Genomic DNA, 19,026 nt, shown 5'->3' with positions numbered 1-19,026 from the left:
GAGCAAGACTCCATCTCTTTAAAAAAAAAAAAAAAAAAAAAAGGAATTTTCAAGATGAGGGTTTTAATATGCCCATCTCTGAAAATGCCATTGTTGTAAATATTGCCAGCTGCCATTAAGAATAGAGCTCTTTTAATGTGTTTCTGAAAGGGGTCCTTTTCATGAGATCCTGAGAGAGCAGTGGTAAACACTGTTTTCCCTCACGTACCACAAGTGTGTAGCCTCTTTTATTTAATTCCCCCATTTGTTTAAAAATGTTTACTTTGAATTTTGAATGATGAGTGTTATTTTTTCAATTACATTTAATAGATGATACGTTTAATACAAAATTCAAAAGATGAAAATCTTCATAATGATGTACATACCTAGGATTCCTTTCCAGTTTACATATATATATAAAATTAATCCTTTTTCATTACTTCTCTAGGAAATTGATGACAAACCACTGGATTTATCAGTTTTTATTCTTATTTATTTTTTTTTGAGATGGAGTCTCACTCTGTCGCCCAGGCTGGAATGCAGTGGTGTGATCTCAGCTCACTGCAACCTCCACCTCCCAAGTTTAAGCGATTCTCCTGCCTCAGCCTCCTGAGTAGCTAGGATTACAGGTGCCTGCCACCACGCCCAGCTAATTTTTGCATTTTTAGTAGAGGTGGAGTCTCACTATGTTGGCCAGGCTGGTCTTGAACTCTTGATGTCAAGTGATCCACCCGCCTTGGCCTCCCAAAGTGCTGGGATTACAGGCGTGAGCCACCATGCCCGGCCCATCGGTTTTAAGTCATCTCCACAAATTTATTCTGTACATCAGTGGGAAGAGCTCTGTACACTTTTTTTTTTTTTTTTTTTTTTTTTTTTTTTGAGATAGAGTCTTGCTCTGTCGTCCAGGCTGGAGAGCAGTGGTGCAGTCTCGGCTCACTGCAACCTCCGTCTCCTGGGTTCAAGCAATTCTCTGATTCTCTTGCCTCAGCCTCCCGAGTAGCTGGGACTAGAGGCATGTGCCACCATACCGGCTAATTTTTTGTATCTTTAGTAGAGACGGGGTTTCACCTTGTTAGCCACGATGGTCATGATCTGCCCAGCTTGGCCTCCCAAAGTGCTTGGATTACAGACGTGAGCCACCACTCCTGGCCCCTCTTTTTTGTATTTTTAGTAGAGACGGGGTTTCACTGTGTTAGCCAGCATTGTCTCGATCTTCTGACCTCGTGATCTACCTGCCTTGGCCTCCCAAAATGCTGGGATTACAGGCGTGAGCCACCGCGCCTGGCCGCTCTGTACACATTTTAATAAAATGTCTTTCCTTCGTTGTTCCTACCTGTGACTAATTCTGCTTCTGACTTTCAGACCTTTTTAACTCTGTCATTACAAGATATGGCAAGTCGCGTGCAGTTATCTGGACCTCAGGAGGCAGAAAAATATGTTCTGCACATGGTAAGTGTATTTTCTTTTTCCTTTCTTTTTTTTTTTTGAGATGGAGTCTCGCTCTGTCGCCAGGCTGGAGTGTAGTTGCACAGTTTCGGCTCACTGCAACCTCCACGTCCCGAATTCAAGTGATTCTCTTGCCTCAGCCTCCCGAGAGCTGGGACTACAGGCATGCACCACCACGCCCAGCTAATTTTTTGTATTTTTAGTAGAGACGGGGTTTCACCATGTTGGTCAGGCTGGTCTCAAACTCCTGACCTCATGATCTGCCTGCCTCGGCCTCCCAAAGTGCTGGGATTACAGGCATGAGCCACTGTGCCTGGCCTGGATTTTCATTTCTTTAAAAATTAATTACTGGATTTTTGTTCCTGTAACAGATGTTCATTGTGGAAACTATTTTAAAAGGAGAAAAGCTGGGCAACCTCCAAAGTCAACCACTATTGACAATTTGGTCTATTTCCTTATAGTCTATATGGTTTCTAGTTTTGGTGTGCTCATATGATATACATACCAGGCTTGTGTCCTATTTGTGCTCCTTTTTTTTTTTTTTTTTTTTTTTTTTTTTTAGATAGCTTCATTTTGTTTCCCAGGCTTGAGTGCAGTGGCACAATCTTGGCTCACTGCAGCCTCAATTCCCTGGGTTTAAGTAATCCGCCCATCTCAGCCTCCCAAGTAGCTGGGACTACAGGCATGTGCCACCATACCTAATTTTTGTATTTTTTTTTTTTTTTTTTTTTAAGAAATGGGGTTTCTCCATGTTGCCCAGGCTGGGCCTGAACTCCTAGGCTCAGTCTGCCCTCCTGGGCCTCCCAAATTGTTGGATTACATGAGTCACTGCACTCAGCCCTGTACTCCTTATTATTTTCTATTTTATTTTATTTTGAGACAGACTCTCACTCTGTTGCCCAGGCTGGAGTGCAGTGGTGTGATCTCAGCTCACTGCAACCCCTGCCTCCAGGGTTCAAGCAATTCCCCCGTCTCAGCCTCCCGAGTAGCTGGTATTACAGGTGCCTATATTTACATATTTTCATTATCAGGATTTTTGTAAACCTTATAACACTCATGAAATATTTTGGGTATACAAAGAGGTATGACGTAGGGCTACTTTCTCTGCTTATCTGTGATGAGATCACAAGCTTTTGCCAGTATGTACATCAGCCAACTGCTGCAGCAAGAAATCTTGCTGAACAGTGTTTGCTGAACTACAGTGTGCTTAGTGACATCATTGACTAACATTCTGACTCAGCCTCTTCCCTCACTAAGGGTTTTGGTCCATGATGATTATTACACTGAACAGCACTGACATAAAGGAGGCCAGAGCACACACCCATGGACTTACCACCCAGCTTAGGAAATGAAATAGCACCAGCGCCCTGACATTCCCTCTTTATCACCTCCCAGTTGCATTTCCCCACTCTTAGCCCCACCCCAACCAGGCATCCACTCCTGATTTGGATAAGCATCATTTAAATGACTGTATGATAACCCGCCACAGTGATGTATTGTAATCTACCTACCTATTCAGTTACATAAGTATATAGTTCTGATCTGGTTTTAGTTCACTGAAAACCTGTGTCCTCAGCTCAGGACAGGCAAAGCTTCATATGACCCCCTGTATGATTTCAGAATTAGGAGTAATAAAACTAGTTTCCCTTGTGATAACAGAATACCATATTTTGATTGATTGATTTATTGAGACAAGGTCTTGCTGTGTTGCCCAGGCTGGAGTGCAGTGGCGTAATCATGGCTCACTGCAGCCTTGACTGCCTAGGCTTAAATGATCTTCTCACTTCAGCCTCCCAAGTAGCTGGGGCTACAGATGTGTGCCACCACACCCAGCTGATTTTTAAACTGTTTATAGAGACAGGGTCTTATTATGTTGGCCAGGCATAACTTGAGACTTCTGGCCTCAAGTGACCTTCCCACCTTGGCCCCCCAAAGTGCTGGGATTACAGCTGGATCCAGCCACTGCACCCAGCTGAGTATTTCATTTTGATAGTTCAATTTACAAGTGTTCTAAAGGGTTTTTTGCTTCAACCTACCACTCAAAACATGTACACACCAAACAAAATCATACCTCTATGACTTGTGTCTGCTAAGAGCATCTTAGTAATCCCACAGGGCTTGCACAGAATAAGTAAGCTATAGACTCTTTCCCCAAGAAATTCCCTCTTCAGTGTGAGTGAGAAGAAACACATGAGTGGTTATGACACCAGACAGGACATGCAAGCTAGCAATGCATTGAGGGGTCAAAGTGGTTGTGAGTTTTGAACCCTGCTTAACCAGCCCAGACACCCTGACAGGCTCTGGAGCAGTGGTTTTCCTCTGAGGGTGATTTTGTCTGCCAGGAGACATTAGGCAACATCTGGAAGCAGTTTTGGTTTTCATAGATGGGGGTGCTACTGGCATCGAATGGATGCAGGCCAGGGATGCTGCTAAACATCCTACAGTACCCAGGACAGCCCACACACCAAAGCATTATATGCTCCCAAATGTCAGAACTGCCAGGCTTTAGAAACCCTTCTCCTGGAATGAAAGGTCTGTGAGGGCAGGGTTTTTTTTTCTTTTTTTAAAGTAAACATTGGAAAAGTACACTTAACTGTACGACTAAACACATTTTCACAAAGATTCCAACACCTAGAAGGAACAGAATATGACCAGCACCTGGAAAATGATCCCTCATGCCTGCTTCCAGCTCTGTGCCTCTCTAGAAAGGTCGTTCCCATCCTGACTTCTAACATCCTATTTTAGTTGTGTTTGTTTCTGAGCTTAATGTAGAAGGAAACATACAGCACATACTTTCTGGGGATCTGGTTTTTTTGGCTCAGCATTGTGAGAGTCATGTGTGATGCTGTATGTAGCCGTAGTTCATTCATTTTCAAGGCTGCAATGTTCCAGTGTTTGATACGCCTTTCCATTTTAATTAGTTGGACAGGGTGGGCGTGGTGCCTGTAATCCCAGCACTTTGGGAGGCTGAGGCAGGCGGATCACCTGAGGTCAGGAGTTCAAGATCAGCCTGGCCAACATGGTGAAACCCTGTCTCTACTGAAAATACAAAAAAAAATTAGCTGGGCATGGTGGTGGGTGCCTGTAACCCCAGCTACTTGGGAGGCTGAGGCTGGAGAATTGCTCGAACCCAGGAGGCGGAGGTTGCAGTGACTGGAGATCATGCCATTGCACTCCAGCCTGGGTGACAAGAGCAAAACTCTGTCTCAAAAAAAAAAAAAAAAAGGCCGGGTGAGATGGTTCACACCTATAATTCCAGCACTTTGGGACGCTGAGGCGGGCAGATCACGAGGTCAGGAGATCAAGACCATCCTGGCTAACACAGTGAAACCTCATCTCTACTAAAAGTACAATTAGCTGGGCATGGTGGCAGGTGTCTATAGTCCCAGCTACTGGGAGGCTGAGGCAGGAGAATGGTGTGAACCTGGGAGGCGGAGCTTGCATTGAGCCAAGATCGTGCCACTGCACTCCAGCCTGGGCGACAGAGCGAGACTCATTCTCAAAAAATAAATAAATAAATAGTTGGACATTGGGGTTGTTTCCAATTCTGATTTCTTTATTATGAATAGTGCTGCTGTGGTGAAGGTAACTCCAAATTTTGCTTAGGTACATTCCATCTGCTTAAAGCAGCAGCTCTCTGTGATCATATAGAGAACTATGCATTTTATATAATATGTATTGGGCTGGTTGCTGTTTCACTAACTGGCATCTATCCCTTCCAAAGCTAGAGAGGAGTAGGCCAGCAGTTTCACTGCTAACAAATGGACAAGTGATTATCACCGTGTGGAACATCTTGTTAGAAATTAAATACCTGTTTGGCACTTTTATTGGTATCTCACTTTTTGACTTCATGGGCAAGATTTGGCTTTGAGGATCAGTCAAATAAATCCCCAGTAACTGATGCAAATAAATGATATATAGACCTTGAATCTATCTTGGAATCCCCAGTGGTAGTGAAGTTATCTTGAAGAATCAGAGGATAGTTTCCACTGGGATAAAATGAAAACCTGTCAGGCTTTACTTTTTTTTTTTTTTTTGAGACGGAGTCTGGCTCTGTCGCCCAGGCTGGAGTGCAGTAAAAGTACAGTGGCCCAGCCTGGCCAACATGGCAAAACTTCATCTTTACTAAAAGTACAAAAAATTAGCTGGGCATGGTGGCATGCACCTGTAGTCCCAGCTACTTAGGAGGCTGAGGCAGGAGAATCCCCTGAACCCAGCAGGTGGAGGTTGCAGTGAGCAGAGATCGAGCCACTGTACTCCAGCCTGGGCGACACAGCGAGACCCCATCTCAAAAACAAAAGGCAATGTAAATTATATCTCAATGCAGTTGATGTTGAAAAATGCAAGGGCACCTCAAACACATCATGCTAAGGGAAGCCAGACCACAAAAGATTACATAGTGTATGATTCCATTCATATATCCAGAAAAGGCAAATCCATAAGAGACAAGAACAGATTGGTGGTTTCCAGGGACTGGGAGGAAGAGGAGGGAATGGGGAGGGACTGCTGATGGGCCTAGGACCTCTTTCTGGGGTGATGAAAACGCTCCAGAACTAGAGATGGTGGTTGCACAACATTGTAGAATGCATTCAGTGCCAATTAATTGCTCACTTTAAAATGGTAGGCCAGGCGTGGTAGCCCATGCCTGTAATCCCAGCATTTTGGGAGGCCAGGGCGGGTGGATCACTTGAGGTTAAGAGTTCAAAACCAGCCTGGCCAACATGGTGAATCCCATGTCTATTAAAAATACAAAGAAATGGCCAGGCGCGGTGGCTCATGCCTGTAATCCCAGCACTTTGGGAGGCCGAGGTGGGTGGATCACCTGAGGTCGGGAGTTCAAGACCAGCCTGATCAACATGGAGAAACCCCATCTCTACTAAAAATACAAAATTAGCCAGGCGTGGTGGCGCATGCCTGTAACCCCAGCTACTCGGGAGGCTGAGGTAGGAGAATCGCTTGAACCCAGGAGGCGGAGGTTGCAGTGAGTGAAGATTACGCCATTGCACTCCAGCCTGGGCAACAAGAGCGAAACTCCATCTCAAAAAAAACCAGAAGACAAAAAAATTAGCCTGGCATGGTGACAGGCACCTATAATTCCAGTTACTTGGGAGGCTGAGGCAGGAGAATTGCTTGAACCCGGGAGGCAGAGGTTGCAGTGAGCTGAGAACGCACCACTGCACTCCAGCCTGGGGGACAGAGCGAGCCTCCATCTCAAATAAATAAATTAAATTAAATGGTTAATTATGTTGTGTGAACCTCACCTCAATAACAAAAATGCAGGGGCAGGGATTTTGTGTGTATCAGTTTTATACCTCTTAGCATCGATAATGCTGCCTAGCAAATAGTAGGTATTTAATAAATACTTGGATAAACATGGCACTTAAAAATATACAAGTTTATTTATATCCATGTTGCCTTCTATGCTTCTCTCTGATTATACTGGATGACTATTCATATAGCATTCAGATCTAAACTGCTTTCCTGTTTTGTTTTTTTTTTTTTTGTAGATAGAAGATGGTGAGATTTTTGCAAGTATTAACCAGAAGGATGGTATGGTCAGTTTCCATGATAACCCTGAAAAATATAATAACCCAGCCATGCTTCATAATATTGATCAGGAGGTAAACATGAATGCCTGGTTTTTATTTTTTTAATTGATGGTCGAGATGTATTCGAAATACTGCTTCTATGTTCCAGGATAATTTTAGTTTTAAGTACAGGTAGTTCCCAGTCTATGAACATCTTAGTTACTAGAAAGTTAATTTCAAAATTGGCTGCTTAAGGACAATCGCTTGAACCCTGGAGATGGGGATTACAGTGAGCCAAGATTGTGCCACCGCACTCCAGCTTGGGTGACAGAGCAAGACTCTGTCTCAAGAAAAGCAACAACAACAAAATAAACCCAGAATGGGCTGCTTAAAACTCTTCCAGGCTGGGTGTGGTGGCTCATGCCTATAATACCAACACTTTGGGAGGCTCAGGTGGGTGGATCACCTAGGTCAGGAGTTCAAGACCAGCCTGGCCAACATGGCAAAACCCTGTCTCTACTAAAAAAGAATAAAAAATTTAAAATGATCTGGGTGTTGTGGTTTGTGCCTGTAATCCCAGCTACTCTGGAGGCTGAGGCAGGAAAATCTCTTGGAACCTGGGAGGCAGATGTTGCAGTAAGCTGAGATCGTGCCACTGCACTCCAGCCTGGGCAACAGAGGGAGACTGTCTCAAAAATCAAAACTCTCCCAGATTGTATGGCTATAAATAAATGGTGGGTTAGATATCCCAGCTAGCTCATCAAAACCTCCCTTAACTCTGAAAACACTTAAAGGCCCTAGTATAACTTTTATCTATTCACAGCTGCCACTTACAACATAGAGCCTTGTGTTTTTGCTGAAATGTCTGGAGTTCCAGGTTGGGAGATCAGGAAACATCTCTGGAGCTATGTGAGAAGCAGAGCCGGGGTGGCTGGAGGAGAAGAGCAAAGCCCTCCCTGACAGTCCCCTTCAGGCAACACTGGGCTGCAGCCTGTCTCCTGAGGGCATGCTGTCCTGATTCTGGGGGCTGAAGGGGGCGTTTTGTGGGTGGTCTCTGTTTTTTACCTCTGAGCAGTGAAGTGAACTGAATATTAAATCTCAGAAAACTTTTTTTAAAACAATTTGATCGCAAAATGTCACCTGAAATGGTGTCTAGTCTTCATTGATCTGTGTGAATATACTCCAGTTTCCCTGCAAAAGATACTATGTGTTTGATTATGAGGTTTGCCTAGATCCTGCTGGGTGGGATGTTGGGTATTATATGGTACATGTATTAGCTTTCTGAGTCCAAAATACGCTGGCTCCAAAACCCATGTGGCCCCAGGGGTTTCATGTCAAGAGATTGTGAACCTACAGCGCCCTTGTGAACAGTCGAAGTTAAAAAGGATGCAGCTGACCTAAACCTGCTGCTGACCACCTTCTAATGTGCCTGTCATGCAGATGCTGAAGTGCATAGAGCTGGATGAGCGGCTGAAAGCCATGGACCAGGAGATCACAGTGAACCCTCAGTTTGTACAAAAGGTGATGAGGGTTCCCCTTGTTATAAGAAGTAGGCTGGGTGGAGAAGGAGGGGTGTTGTCACATCAGGCACAGGAATTAAGTTTCAGGTTACTAAATATTTCTTGAAACCCTTACCAGTACGGTCATGGAGAAATACTAGTTGAGAGCATTTTCAAACAATGGCCTGGAAGTACACTTAGGGATGCTTAGAGTGGTTCCTGGAATTGCCTGCCCTTGTTCACAGGGTGGCTTTGTTCTGGGAGGGACAGGGTAACTGGTGTGCTTATTGGGCTGCTGGGGAACCCTCGATAAAAGCAAACATAAATACATAACTTCACTTTCCCTTTACAGAGTATGGGCTCACAAGAAGATGATTCAGGAAACAAACCATCCAGTTATTCTTGAAACTAACATCCATCCTGAGCTAAACAAGAGAAACTACCATCTTGGCCAGTGGCAAGTGTTCGGAGGGCAGCAGAGAGGACCAAGCCTGTGTCACCTGGAGACTAAGAAATTAAGTTTTGTTTTGACATCTTCAGTCCTATGTGCTTTCAGAAAACCATTCTCTCTGCAAAGAAAGGAAACAGATTTGCAAACTTTAAAGTCTGTCGTGGATTTATTTATCCTCAGATTATTGTTATTGCATTAAATCTACCTTTTTGTTTTAAGTTGCTTGAACATTAATGTTTCTTCTGCATCACTTTTTTGTCCTCTGAAAAGTTTTTAATAAGTACATTCATTGTGAACAGAAATAGTTGGATTTTAGGAATTTTTGGAAGATTTGAATCTGAAAGTTGTTTTATTCATTGACAAATTTGTATCTTAAAAAAATATAAAAGTTGTCATCAGTGTCTTCAGAAAATAAAAAGAAAAAAAGTCCAGACAGACAGACATAGTGGCTCCCACCTGTAATATCCTAGCACTTTGGGAAGCCGAGGCAGGATTGCTTGAGGCCAGGAATTCAGACCACCTTGGTGAACATAGTGAGACCCTGTCTCTATTTACGAAAAAAAAAAGAAAACAAAGGATAGCGTCCCTGAGGCATAAGTTAATTTTTAAAATTAAAATTAACATGCATATTAGTAAGAATATGAGTTGTGGATTATGAGATGCCATTGCCATTGGTGCTTCACTTTTTTTTTTTTTTTTTTTTTTTGGAGACAGGGTCTCTGTCACTGAGGCTGCAGTGCAATGGTGCCGTCACGGCTTACCTCAACTTCCCAGGCTCAGGTGATTCTGCCACTTCAGCTTCCAAAGTAGCTGGACTACAGGCAAGCACCACCACAGCCAGCTAATTTTTTTTTTTGGTAGAGATGGGGTTTTGCCGTGTTGCCCAGGTGGTGTCAAAGGTGGTTTCCAACCTTTAGTGTGCACTACAATTTTGTAGTCTTGAAAATGGCTTTTTTCCCCCTCTTGACTTAGAGTTTTTAAGAGACAAATGGCAGGCTTTCCTACTTTTTCTTCTCAAAGCATTTCAGGTAAAATGATCGTTTCATTTTGATTATATTCAGGGCCTCTCCTATAACAGGAATTTGGACTAGGATTTACTGATTTAGCCCTGGAATCGTGTGGAGCAGAATAAAGTGTGGTCAGGTTAAAACACATCAAATTTGGTCCTTAAAAAACATTTCTCTCAGCTGGGCGCGGTGGCTCACACCTGTAATCCCAGCACTTTGGGAGGCCGAGGCAGGTGGAACACGAGGTCAGGAGATCAAGACCATCCTGGCTAACACGGTGAAACCCTGTCTCTACTAAAAAATACAAAAAATTAGCCGGGTGTGGTGGCGGGCGCCTGTAGTCCAGCTACTCTACTCTGGAGGCTGAGGCAGGAGAATGACGCAAACCCAGGAGGCGGAGCTTGCAGTGAGCTGAGATTGTGCGACTGCCCTCCAGCCTGGGCGACTCAGCAAGACTCCGTCTCAAAAAAAAAAAAAAAAAAAAAATTACTACAAACATTCAATTCTTAAATGTTTCAAGTTGTCTGGTAAGGCATATTTTCATTATTTAAAAAAGAAACCTCAGCTGGGTGTGGTGGAATGCCTGTAATCCCGGCACTTTGGGAGGCCGAGGCAGGTGATCACCTGAGGTTAGTAGTTTGAGACCAGCCTGGGCAACGTGGTGAAACCCCGTCTCTACTAAAACTACAAAAAAATTAGCCAGGCATGGTGGTGGGTGCCTGTAATTTCAGCTACTCTGGAGGCTGAGACAGGAGAATCGCTTGAACCCGGGAAGCGGAGGTTGCAGTGAGCCAAGATTGTGTCATTGCACTCCAGCCTGGGTGACAAGAACAAGACTCTGTATTTAAAAAAAAAAAAGAAACCTCATGAGTCACATAAAACGTTACCTTAGAAGAGTCCACACTTAGGCTTTGGAGGTCATATGGCCTATTGTAACTCCTGTGTTGCTGCAGGGAAGTGTAAAGCTGTACATGAGCGACTGTGGCTATGTTACTAGTAAAACTATAAAAAGTAGGCAGTGGCCGAGTACGGTGGCTCACGCTTGTAATCCCAGCACTTTGGGAGGCCAAGGTGGGCGGATCATCTGAGGTCAAGAGTTCGAGACCAGCCTGACCTACTAAAAATACAAAAATTAGCTGGGCATGGTGGCAGGCACCTGTAATCCCAGCTACTCAGGAGGCTGAGGCAGGAGAATTGCTTGAACCCGGGAGATGGAGGTTGCAGTGAGCCAAGATCACGCCATTGCACTCTAGCAAGGGCAATGAGCAAAACTCCCTCTCAAAAAAAAAAAAAGGAAACCAAAGTAGGCAGCATGCTAGGTCTGACCTGAAGCCTGTAGTTTTCTGACCCATCAACTAAACTGTCAAATTCTCTAGCACTTGAATTAGGACTATTTGTGGGTTGCATCACTTTCACTTGTTTACATATACCTGCACTTAGGAAACAAAATATTTAATGGCAAATGATCTTTTATCTGTGTAATGAATTACAGACCCTGTTTTTTAAAAAAACGAAATTAGCTTCTCATCTGAATCTGAAATCAAAATCACTTAAAATGTGTCTGCGAACTGCTAGTACTCATCAATCGTGACTATGTAAGTGAAAAGTAACTCTCTTGTGAGCTGCTAATGATGTGGACGCTATTATAATTTTTTTCCCAAGGTGGATTCATTAAAATACTGCATTTTTTTTTTTTTTTTTTTTTGGAAACTTTGAACTGAAAAGGGACATATTATTTAGAACCTCGTCCCAGTACCTGCAAACCCTGAGTCAGTGTTTGAGGGGAGTGCTGGTCACCATCGTCTCAGCTTTGAATCCCCTGTTCTGTGTTCTGCGTTGTGATTCTTGGGCTAGACCCTCTGCAAACCAGCAGGAAGGGGATTACAGCTTGGAGGAGAAAGCGACAGCCTCCCTGCATCTGCCTCTGTTGAGCAGTATTGTCCAGGCAAGTCTGCTTCCAGTGTGCAGTTTCCCCCATGCTCCTAGAATCAGCCTCAGCACAGCCCCTTAGAGATACAAGGGCCGGAGGCAGGCCTCCCCCATCTTCCCACTGTGCCCTCCTTCAGAATTCTAAATTCTATTCATCCCAATCTTTTCCCTTTGTTCCCCAACCCCTAAGGGATGGTATCTGCTCACTGTAGCTACTACCTCAGTGAGACTCCTGATTTTTTTTTTTTTTTGAGATGGGAGTCTTGCTCTGTTGCCCAGAGTGGAGTGAAGTGGTGTGATCTCGGCTCACTGCAACCTCCACCTCCTGGGTTCAAGCAATTCTCCCACCTCAGCCTCCCTAGTAGCTGGGATTACAGGCACCTGCCACCACACCTAGCTAACTTTTGCATTTTACTAGAGACAGGGTTTCACCATGTTGGCCAGGCTAGGCTGAAACTCCTGACTTCAAGCAATCCACCCACCTCGGCCTCCCAAAGTGCTGGGATTACAGGCGTGAGCCACCGTGCCCAGCCAATTTTTTTGTTTCTTTTATAGCAGTACTTTCATTTTTCCTTACACAATGACATGTTGCCGGGGCCTGATGTTCTTACATAACGGTAAAAAAACAAAATGTGTTGTCATCTCAAAGAATCGAGAATTGCATACAAGAAAACCTTACATAAATTAAAAGGATGAATACATTTACAGGTGGAAATGCAAACTGCTTCCAACTCAAGACAAGTAGCAGCTCATGGTGTTCTGGCAGGAAAACATCAGCTAAGAAAGGAAACTGGGTCCTACGGCTTGGACTTTTCTAACCCAGATAGACCGGCAAGATAGAAACAATTGGTTCAGGAGCCCTTACCAGGCTCTACAGAAATCCCAGAATACTCAGCTCTGACACATTAATACACTGCACAGATCGGAGACTGCTGGCCACACAGACTCACCAAGCCACCGACCTGTCTTCCACAAGCCAGTTCTTACCTTGGCCATGAAGTCACCAAGCCACATGTACTAAGGGTTGAAATCAAAGATATGTATAGGGTATTAAACAAATACCAAGGAGAACAGTTAACTTGAATACAAGGTCAAAATCAGCAATAAGTTTTACAATCCAGTGCTGATACTGAATACAAACCTTAAGGACAAATTTCTTTTCGAAGGCTTATTCCAGTTTCGTGAGGCTAGTATGAGGTGTGTGCATTTGCCAGGGACACGTTTTTGTTTTTGTTTTGAGATGGAGTTTCGTTCTGTTGCCCAGGCTGGAGGGCAGTGGCACGATCTTGGCTCACTGCAAGCTCCACCTCTTGGGCTCACACCATTCTTCTGCCTTAGCCTCCCAAGTAGCTGGGACTACAGGCGCCCACCACCACGCCCGGCTAATTTTTTTGTATTTTTAGTAGAGAGGCGGTTTCACCATGCTAGCCAGGATGGTCTTGATCTCCTGACCTTGTGATCCGCCCACCTCAGCCTCCCAAAGTGCAGGGATTACAGGCCTGAGCCACTGTGCCCGGCCTCAGGGGCAAATTTATACTTCAGAATTAACCTATGCAGCAAAAGCTACGCATCGGCTCACAGTCCGTTTAGAAGCATTTGTGGTAGACAATGGAGGGGCCCGACTCGTCTTACTCCTGCTTGCTGATCCACATCTGCTGGAAGGTAGACAGTGAGGCCAGGATGGAACTGCCGATCCAACCGAGTACTTGCGCTTGGGGCGGGGCACAATGATCTTGATCTTCATGGTGCTGGGTGCCAGGGCAGTGATCTTCTGCATCCTGTCAGGATGCCCTGGTATATGGTGGTGCTGCCAGACAGCACGTGTTGGCATACTGGTCTTTGCAGATGTCCACGTCACATTTCATGATGAGTTCAAGGTGGTCTTGTGGATGCTGCAAGATTCCATGCCCAGGAAGGAAGGCTGGAACAGTGCCTCCAGACACTGGAACTGCTCGTTGCCAATGGCGATGACCTGGCCATAGGGCACCTCCAGGGAGGTGGAGGGTGTGGTAGTTGCCATCTCCTGCTCAAAGGGCAACACAGCTTCTCCTTGTCACGCACGATCTCTTGCTCGCCCGTGGTGATGAAGCTGTAGCCGAGCTTGGTGAGGATCTTCGTGAGGTAGTCAGGTCCTGGCCAGCCAGGTCCAGACACAGGATGCCATGGGGGAGGGCATAGCCCTTGTAGATGGGCACCATGTGGGTGACCCCATGTCCAGAGTCCAGGACGTCAGTGGTATGCCCAGAGGTGCAGAGGGACAGCATGGCCTGGATGGCCACATACATGGCCCGGGTGTTAAAGGTCTCAAACATGATCTGAGTCATCTTCTCTCTGTTGGCCTGGGGGTTCAGGGGGGCCTTGGTCAGTAGCACTGGGTGCTCACCAAGTGAGGCCACATGCAGCTCACTGCAGAAGGTGTGGTGCCAGATCTTCTCCATGTCATCTGTATTAGTCTAGTCTTGTGCTGCTGATGAAGACACACCTGAGACTGGACAATTTACAAAAGAGGCTTAATGGACTTACAGTTCCAGGTGGTTGGGGAGGCCTCATAGTCATGGTGGGAGGCAAGTCACGTCTTACATGAATGGCAGCAGGCAAACAGAGAGCTTGTGCAGGGAAACTCCCATTTTAAAAACCATCAGATCGGCCAGGCACAGTGGCTCACGCCTGTAATCCCAGCACTTTGTTTGGGAGGCCAAGGTGGGCAGATCATGAGGTCAGGAGATGGAGACCATCCTGGCTAACATGGTAAAACCCCATCTCTACTAAAAATATGAAAAATTAGGCCGGGCGCGGTGGCTCAAGCCTGTAATCCCAGCACTTTGGGAGGCCGAGACGGGCGGATCACGAGGTCAGGAGATCGAGACCATCCTGGCGAACATGGTGAAACCCCGTCTGTACTAAAAAAATACAAAAAACTAGCCGGGCGAGGTGGTGGGCGCCTGTAGTCCCAGCTATTCGGGAGGCTGAGGCAGGAGAATGGCGGGAACCTGGGAGGCGGAGCTTGCAGTGAGCCGAGATCTGGCCACTGCACTCCAGCCTGGGCGACAGAGCGAGACTCCATCTCAAAAAAAAAAAAAAAAAAGAAAAATTAGCCGGGCGTGGTGGCATGTGCCTGTAGTCCCAGCTACTCGGGAGGCTGAGGCAGAAGAATCACTTGAATCCGGGAGGCAGAGGTTGCAGTGAGCTGAGATCGCACCACTGCACTCCAGCCTGGGCAACAGAGCAAGACTCCGTCTCAAAAAAAACAAAAATCACAAAACAAAAATGAAGTTTTGAGTTTGTAAGTCCTAAGTTTCTGGGTTCCAACCTGAATTAGTACCCACTTTGTGGAAGGTGATGTTATTTGCACCAAAGTCTGAGCAGCTGCAAAGGGGCCAGAGAAAATGACTAGGTAAATCAGGTATCTGTGAATAAGAAAATGTGATGGCTTTTTAAGTAAATTGAATTACTTAACGATAGTGAACAAAGACAAAATCCTATCTGTATCCTTTCCTGACATCAAAGGCTGAAATCAGAGAGCTTTAATTGCAAAAACATTTAATAAGTCTGAATCCATAGACTGGCTCTATAGTTGACTGTTAAACTTTCTACACTTGGTATTTAATAGGCACCTAGCAGTAGATTAAAACACAAAAGGCATAGCAGATGAATTCTAATTGGTGGAGAGAGGTTAATTTTTAAAAGCTTACAGAAATTGCTATGGTAAGAAATATTAAATTAATACTAATCGCCTTTATTGGACCACTAATAATTCATACCTCACAACTGACCGGACGCCTTATGTGCAGAGTTGATTGTCTAATTACCTAAAACCTGAATTTAGAAATTGTGCATGGGCTGGGTGCAGTGGCTCACGCCTGTTATCCTAGCACTTTGGGAGGGCAGATTACGAGGTCAGGAGTTCGAGACCAGTGTGACCAACATGGTGAAACCCCCATCTCTACTAAAAATACAAAAATTAGCTGAGCCTGGTGGCATGTGCCTGTAGTCCCAGCTACTTGGGAGGCTGAGGAAGGAGAACTGCTTGAACCCAGGAGGCAGAGGTTGCAGTGACTTGAGATCATGCCACTGCACTCCAGCCTGGCAACAGAGCAAGACTCCATCTCAAAAATATATATATATATAAAAGAAATTGTGGCCGGGCACGGTGGCTCACGCCTGTAATCCCAGCACTTTGGGAGCCCGAGGCGGGCGAATCATGAGGTCAGGAGATCCAGACCATCCTGGCTAACATAGTGAAACCCCGTCTCTACTAAAAATACAAAAAGAAATTAGCCGGGCGCAGTGGCGGGCACCTGTAGTCCCAGCTACTCGGGAGGCGGAGGCAGGAGAATGGCTTGAACCCGGGAGGTGGAGCTTGCAGTGAGTGGAGATGGCGCCACTGTACTCCAGCATAGGAGACAGAGCGAGACTCTTGTCGCAAAAAAAAAAAAAAAAAAAAATTGTGCATGAATCTCACCTTCTGTTACTCATTGCTTGCTTCCTTTCAGCAGCTGACCAGACTCCTAAACTGTTCAAAACATCTAAAAACGGAATGTTTTCTCAGTCGCTGGAAGAAACAAAAGCTTAGATCACAATTTTTGTAACAGGGAATCTATTATAGTCACTTTAAAATGATGAGATGTGATTAAAAATATTAAATTGAAATGCTTATAAATGAACTACACCCTTTCTTCCTGAAACTGGAAACTAAGAGTCATTGACATGTGGTTTGACTGAAAGATAAAGCCCAGGTCTATCCTACAGCTACATGAGAGCTCCTGTGGCTAAGGGTACATATAAAAAACTCTAAAAGAAATTTCTGAATGAGATGTGACTTTTTCCCACCACTTGGCTCTATGGTACTGGCAACTGATGGCTTACAAGTGATTGATCAGTTTGGATACTTAGCTGTAATGAAGCCTCTTGGTTTAGCAGTAGTAAGAAGACAGAAAAGCATCAAGAAATCTTAATTCCGACTGAGCCTACTTCAGTGGTGGAAAAAACACGTTCTGGATTGTATGTGTGCCAGGCAGTAACATATCCAGAGCTTCTGGAATCATTTCATACAATTTCCACTATGGGATAGAAGCTTTGAGATTAGCATTGCATTTCATTTGGTTGTGAATGGTTGAACATTATTGATATCTGTGCTTTCTGAACATTACTGCTGAGTTTCGATTCTTTCCCATGAGAATGGGTACATTTTCCTCCTTCTAAGATGTCCCTTTTGTTGCATGTCCTTGAAAGTTTATACCCCATGAGAGCCCAATTTAACTAACCTTTAGTACAATTCACTGAGGCAAAGATTTGGCAGTTGTTCATTTTGTTTTTAAGATTTATAGGTTTGTGAAAGTACCTCCAAAAGAGGTAGGTGGCTGAAGCCAGTGGTGTTGGGAAAGATGTTAATGGCCTAAATTGAGCCCAGCTGTGGTGAATGCACATTGCCTTTTACTGAAAATGCAGTGGTTTAATAACCTTACTCCAGTAGCCTATCACCATGGAAATAAGGATAATCTGAGCAAGGTGGTGACCTCCACTAACAAACTGAAAATAAAATAAAAATAAAATAAAATAAAGTAAAATACAATACAATACAATAAAGTAAAATAAAATAAAATAAAATCACCCTGTAGTAACTTACTACCTCCTCACAAATTAAGTTTGCGCTGTCCAACAGCGGGAGGAATTCACTTGGTAAGAATAATTAAACACATAAAGGCAATGCCTAACCTCGTAACGCCACCTCATATTCCTTAATCTTTACCCGGCTACTATAAGACGGCAGAAAACACAAGCTGCAATTTCGTTATTTTCTCGTGTCCCTTTTTCAACAGAACATGGAATTTTTTTTTTTTTTTTTGACGGAGGCTCGCTCTGTACCGGGCTGGAGAGCGGAGACGCGATCTCGGCTTACTGCAACCTCTGCCTCCCGGGTTCAAGCAATTCTCCTAACTCAGCCACCCGAGCAGCTGTGACTACAAGCGTGCGCCACCACGCCCAGGTAATTTTTTTTTGTATTCTTAGCAGAGACGGAGTTTCACCTGTTGGCCAGGACGGTCTCGATTTCTTGACCTCGTGTTGACCTCGTGACCCGCACACCTCGGCCTCCCAAAGTGTTGGGATTACAGGCGTGAGCCACCGCGCCCGGCCAAAACAAGGAAATTTAAAAGGAAAAAAAAAGTGACCTCTGTGATTTCAAAAACACAACCACCCATTTTTCTACTGTATTCCTGGTAAGCACACTCTGGAGACCTTGTGGCAACCACAGCCTCTGCCGCGGTGGAAGGCTCCCAGGCGGCCGCACCCCAGGGGACAGCGCGCGCAGGCGGGTCAGGCTCCGAGTCCCATCTCCCTCCGGTCTTCGCTGGAACGACCCACACTACATCACGAACTAATGTCTTTCCAATTAACTTCTAAGTAGATAAATTTAGTAATAGGCGCTCAAGTTTTAAAAAATATTATTCAGGCCGGGCGTGGTGGCTCAAGCCTGCAATCCCAGCACTTTGGGAGGCCGAGGCGGGTGGATCACCTGAGGTGAGGGGTTCAAGACCAGCCTGGCCAACAGGGTGAAACCTCGTCTCTGCAAAAAATACAAAAAAATTAGCCGGGCGTGGTGGCGGACGCCTGTAACGCCAGCTACTCGGGAGGCTGAAGCAGGAGAATCGCTTGAACCCGGGAGGCGGAGGTTGCAGTGAGGCGAGGTCGCCCCGCTGCACTCCAGCCTAGGCAACAAGAGCGAAACTCCGTCTCAAAAGAAGAATATTATTCAATAACTGATTTTCACATTTTTAAGAAAGACGTACTGAGGGAGGAAGACCGAATACCAAACATGCGCGCGCACACCGATCCCGAGTTCCGCAACCAACCTCCCCCGGGCGCCGCGCCTTCCCCGCATCACGTGACGGCTGTCGCCCGCACCTTCCATACTCTCAATATAGGGAGAGGCCGGGTTCCATCAGCAATGTAATAAAAACCATTGGTGAAGCAAAAAAAAAAAAAAAAAAGGCCTGACAACCCCTTATAACGTTTTTTCTTTATTTTTCTCTTTTAAGTGGACAGGGAGCCTTACGTTGATTATATTTACCCTCAAATCTCTTTTCGAAATGCTTTTTAAGTTTCAGCATACTCCCGCGCTTAATGAAATGGTTTCCCCCAGCATCCCCAGCCGGTGCGGTCTGAACCATTGGGAACTTCCCCGAGGG

At 45.1% G+C, this 19,026-nt stretch overlaps 1 protein-coding gene and 1 long non-coding RNA gene across 4 annotated transcripts in view; one reads left to right on the top strand and one right to left on the bottom strand.

Annotated features, from left to right (window-relative positions):
• The window catches only part of LOC105491069 (COP9 signalosome subunit 3), a 38,118-nt gene extending 28,997 nt beyond the window's left edge, over nt 1–9,121 (top strand). For all 3 annotated transcript variants that reach the window (XM_071082411.1, XM_071082413.1, XM_071082412.1), the window contains 4 exons: nt 1,342–1,428; nt 6,933–7,046; nt 8,394–8,474; nt 8,805–9,121. In XM_071082411.1, coding sequence (XP_070938512.1) covers nt 1,342–1,428; nt 6,933–7,046; nt 8,394–8,474; nt 8,805–8,858 — 336 coding nt within the window. In that variant the 3' untranslated portion in view covers nt 8,859–9,121. The remainder of the gene's footprint in view (nt 1–1,341; nt 1,429–6,932; nt 7,047–8,393; nt 8,475–8,804) is intronic.
• A 137-nt stretch (nt 9,122–9,258) lies between these two features.
• LOC139359456 (uncharacterized) lies at nt 9,259–18,714 on the bottom strand. The gene is made up of 3 exons (XR_011615434.1): nt 18,628–18,714; nt 16,302–16,391; nt 9,259–9,450 (listed from the first exon to the last, which is right to left on the bottom strand). It is a non-coding gene; the product is annotated as an uncharacterized lncRNA (long non-coding RNA).
• Nucleotides 18,715–19,026: the final 312 nt, after the last annotated feature.

The sequence above is a fragment of the Macaca nemestrina genome, chromosome 17 (assembly GCF_043159975.1).
Source record: "Macaca nemestrina isolate mMacNem1 chromosome 17, mMacNem.hap1, whole genome shotgun sequence".
Classification (NCBI taxonomy): Eukaryota; Metazoa; Chordata; class Mammalia; order Primates; family Cercopithecidae; genus Macaca; species Macaca nemestrina.
Note: the sequence above shows the minus strand (reverse complement) of the source record. Positions and strands in the feature narration are given on the sequence as shown.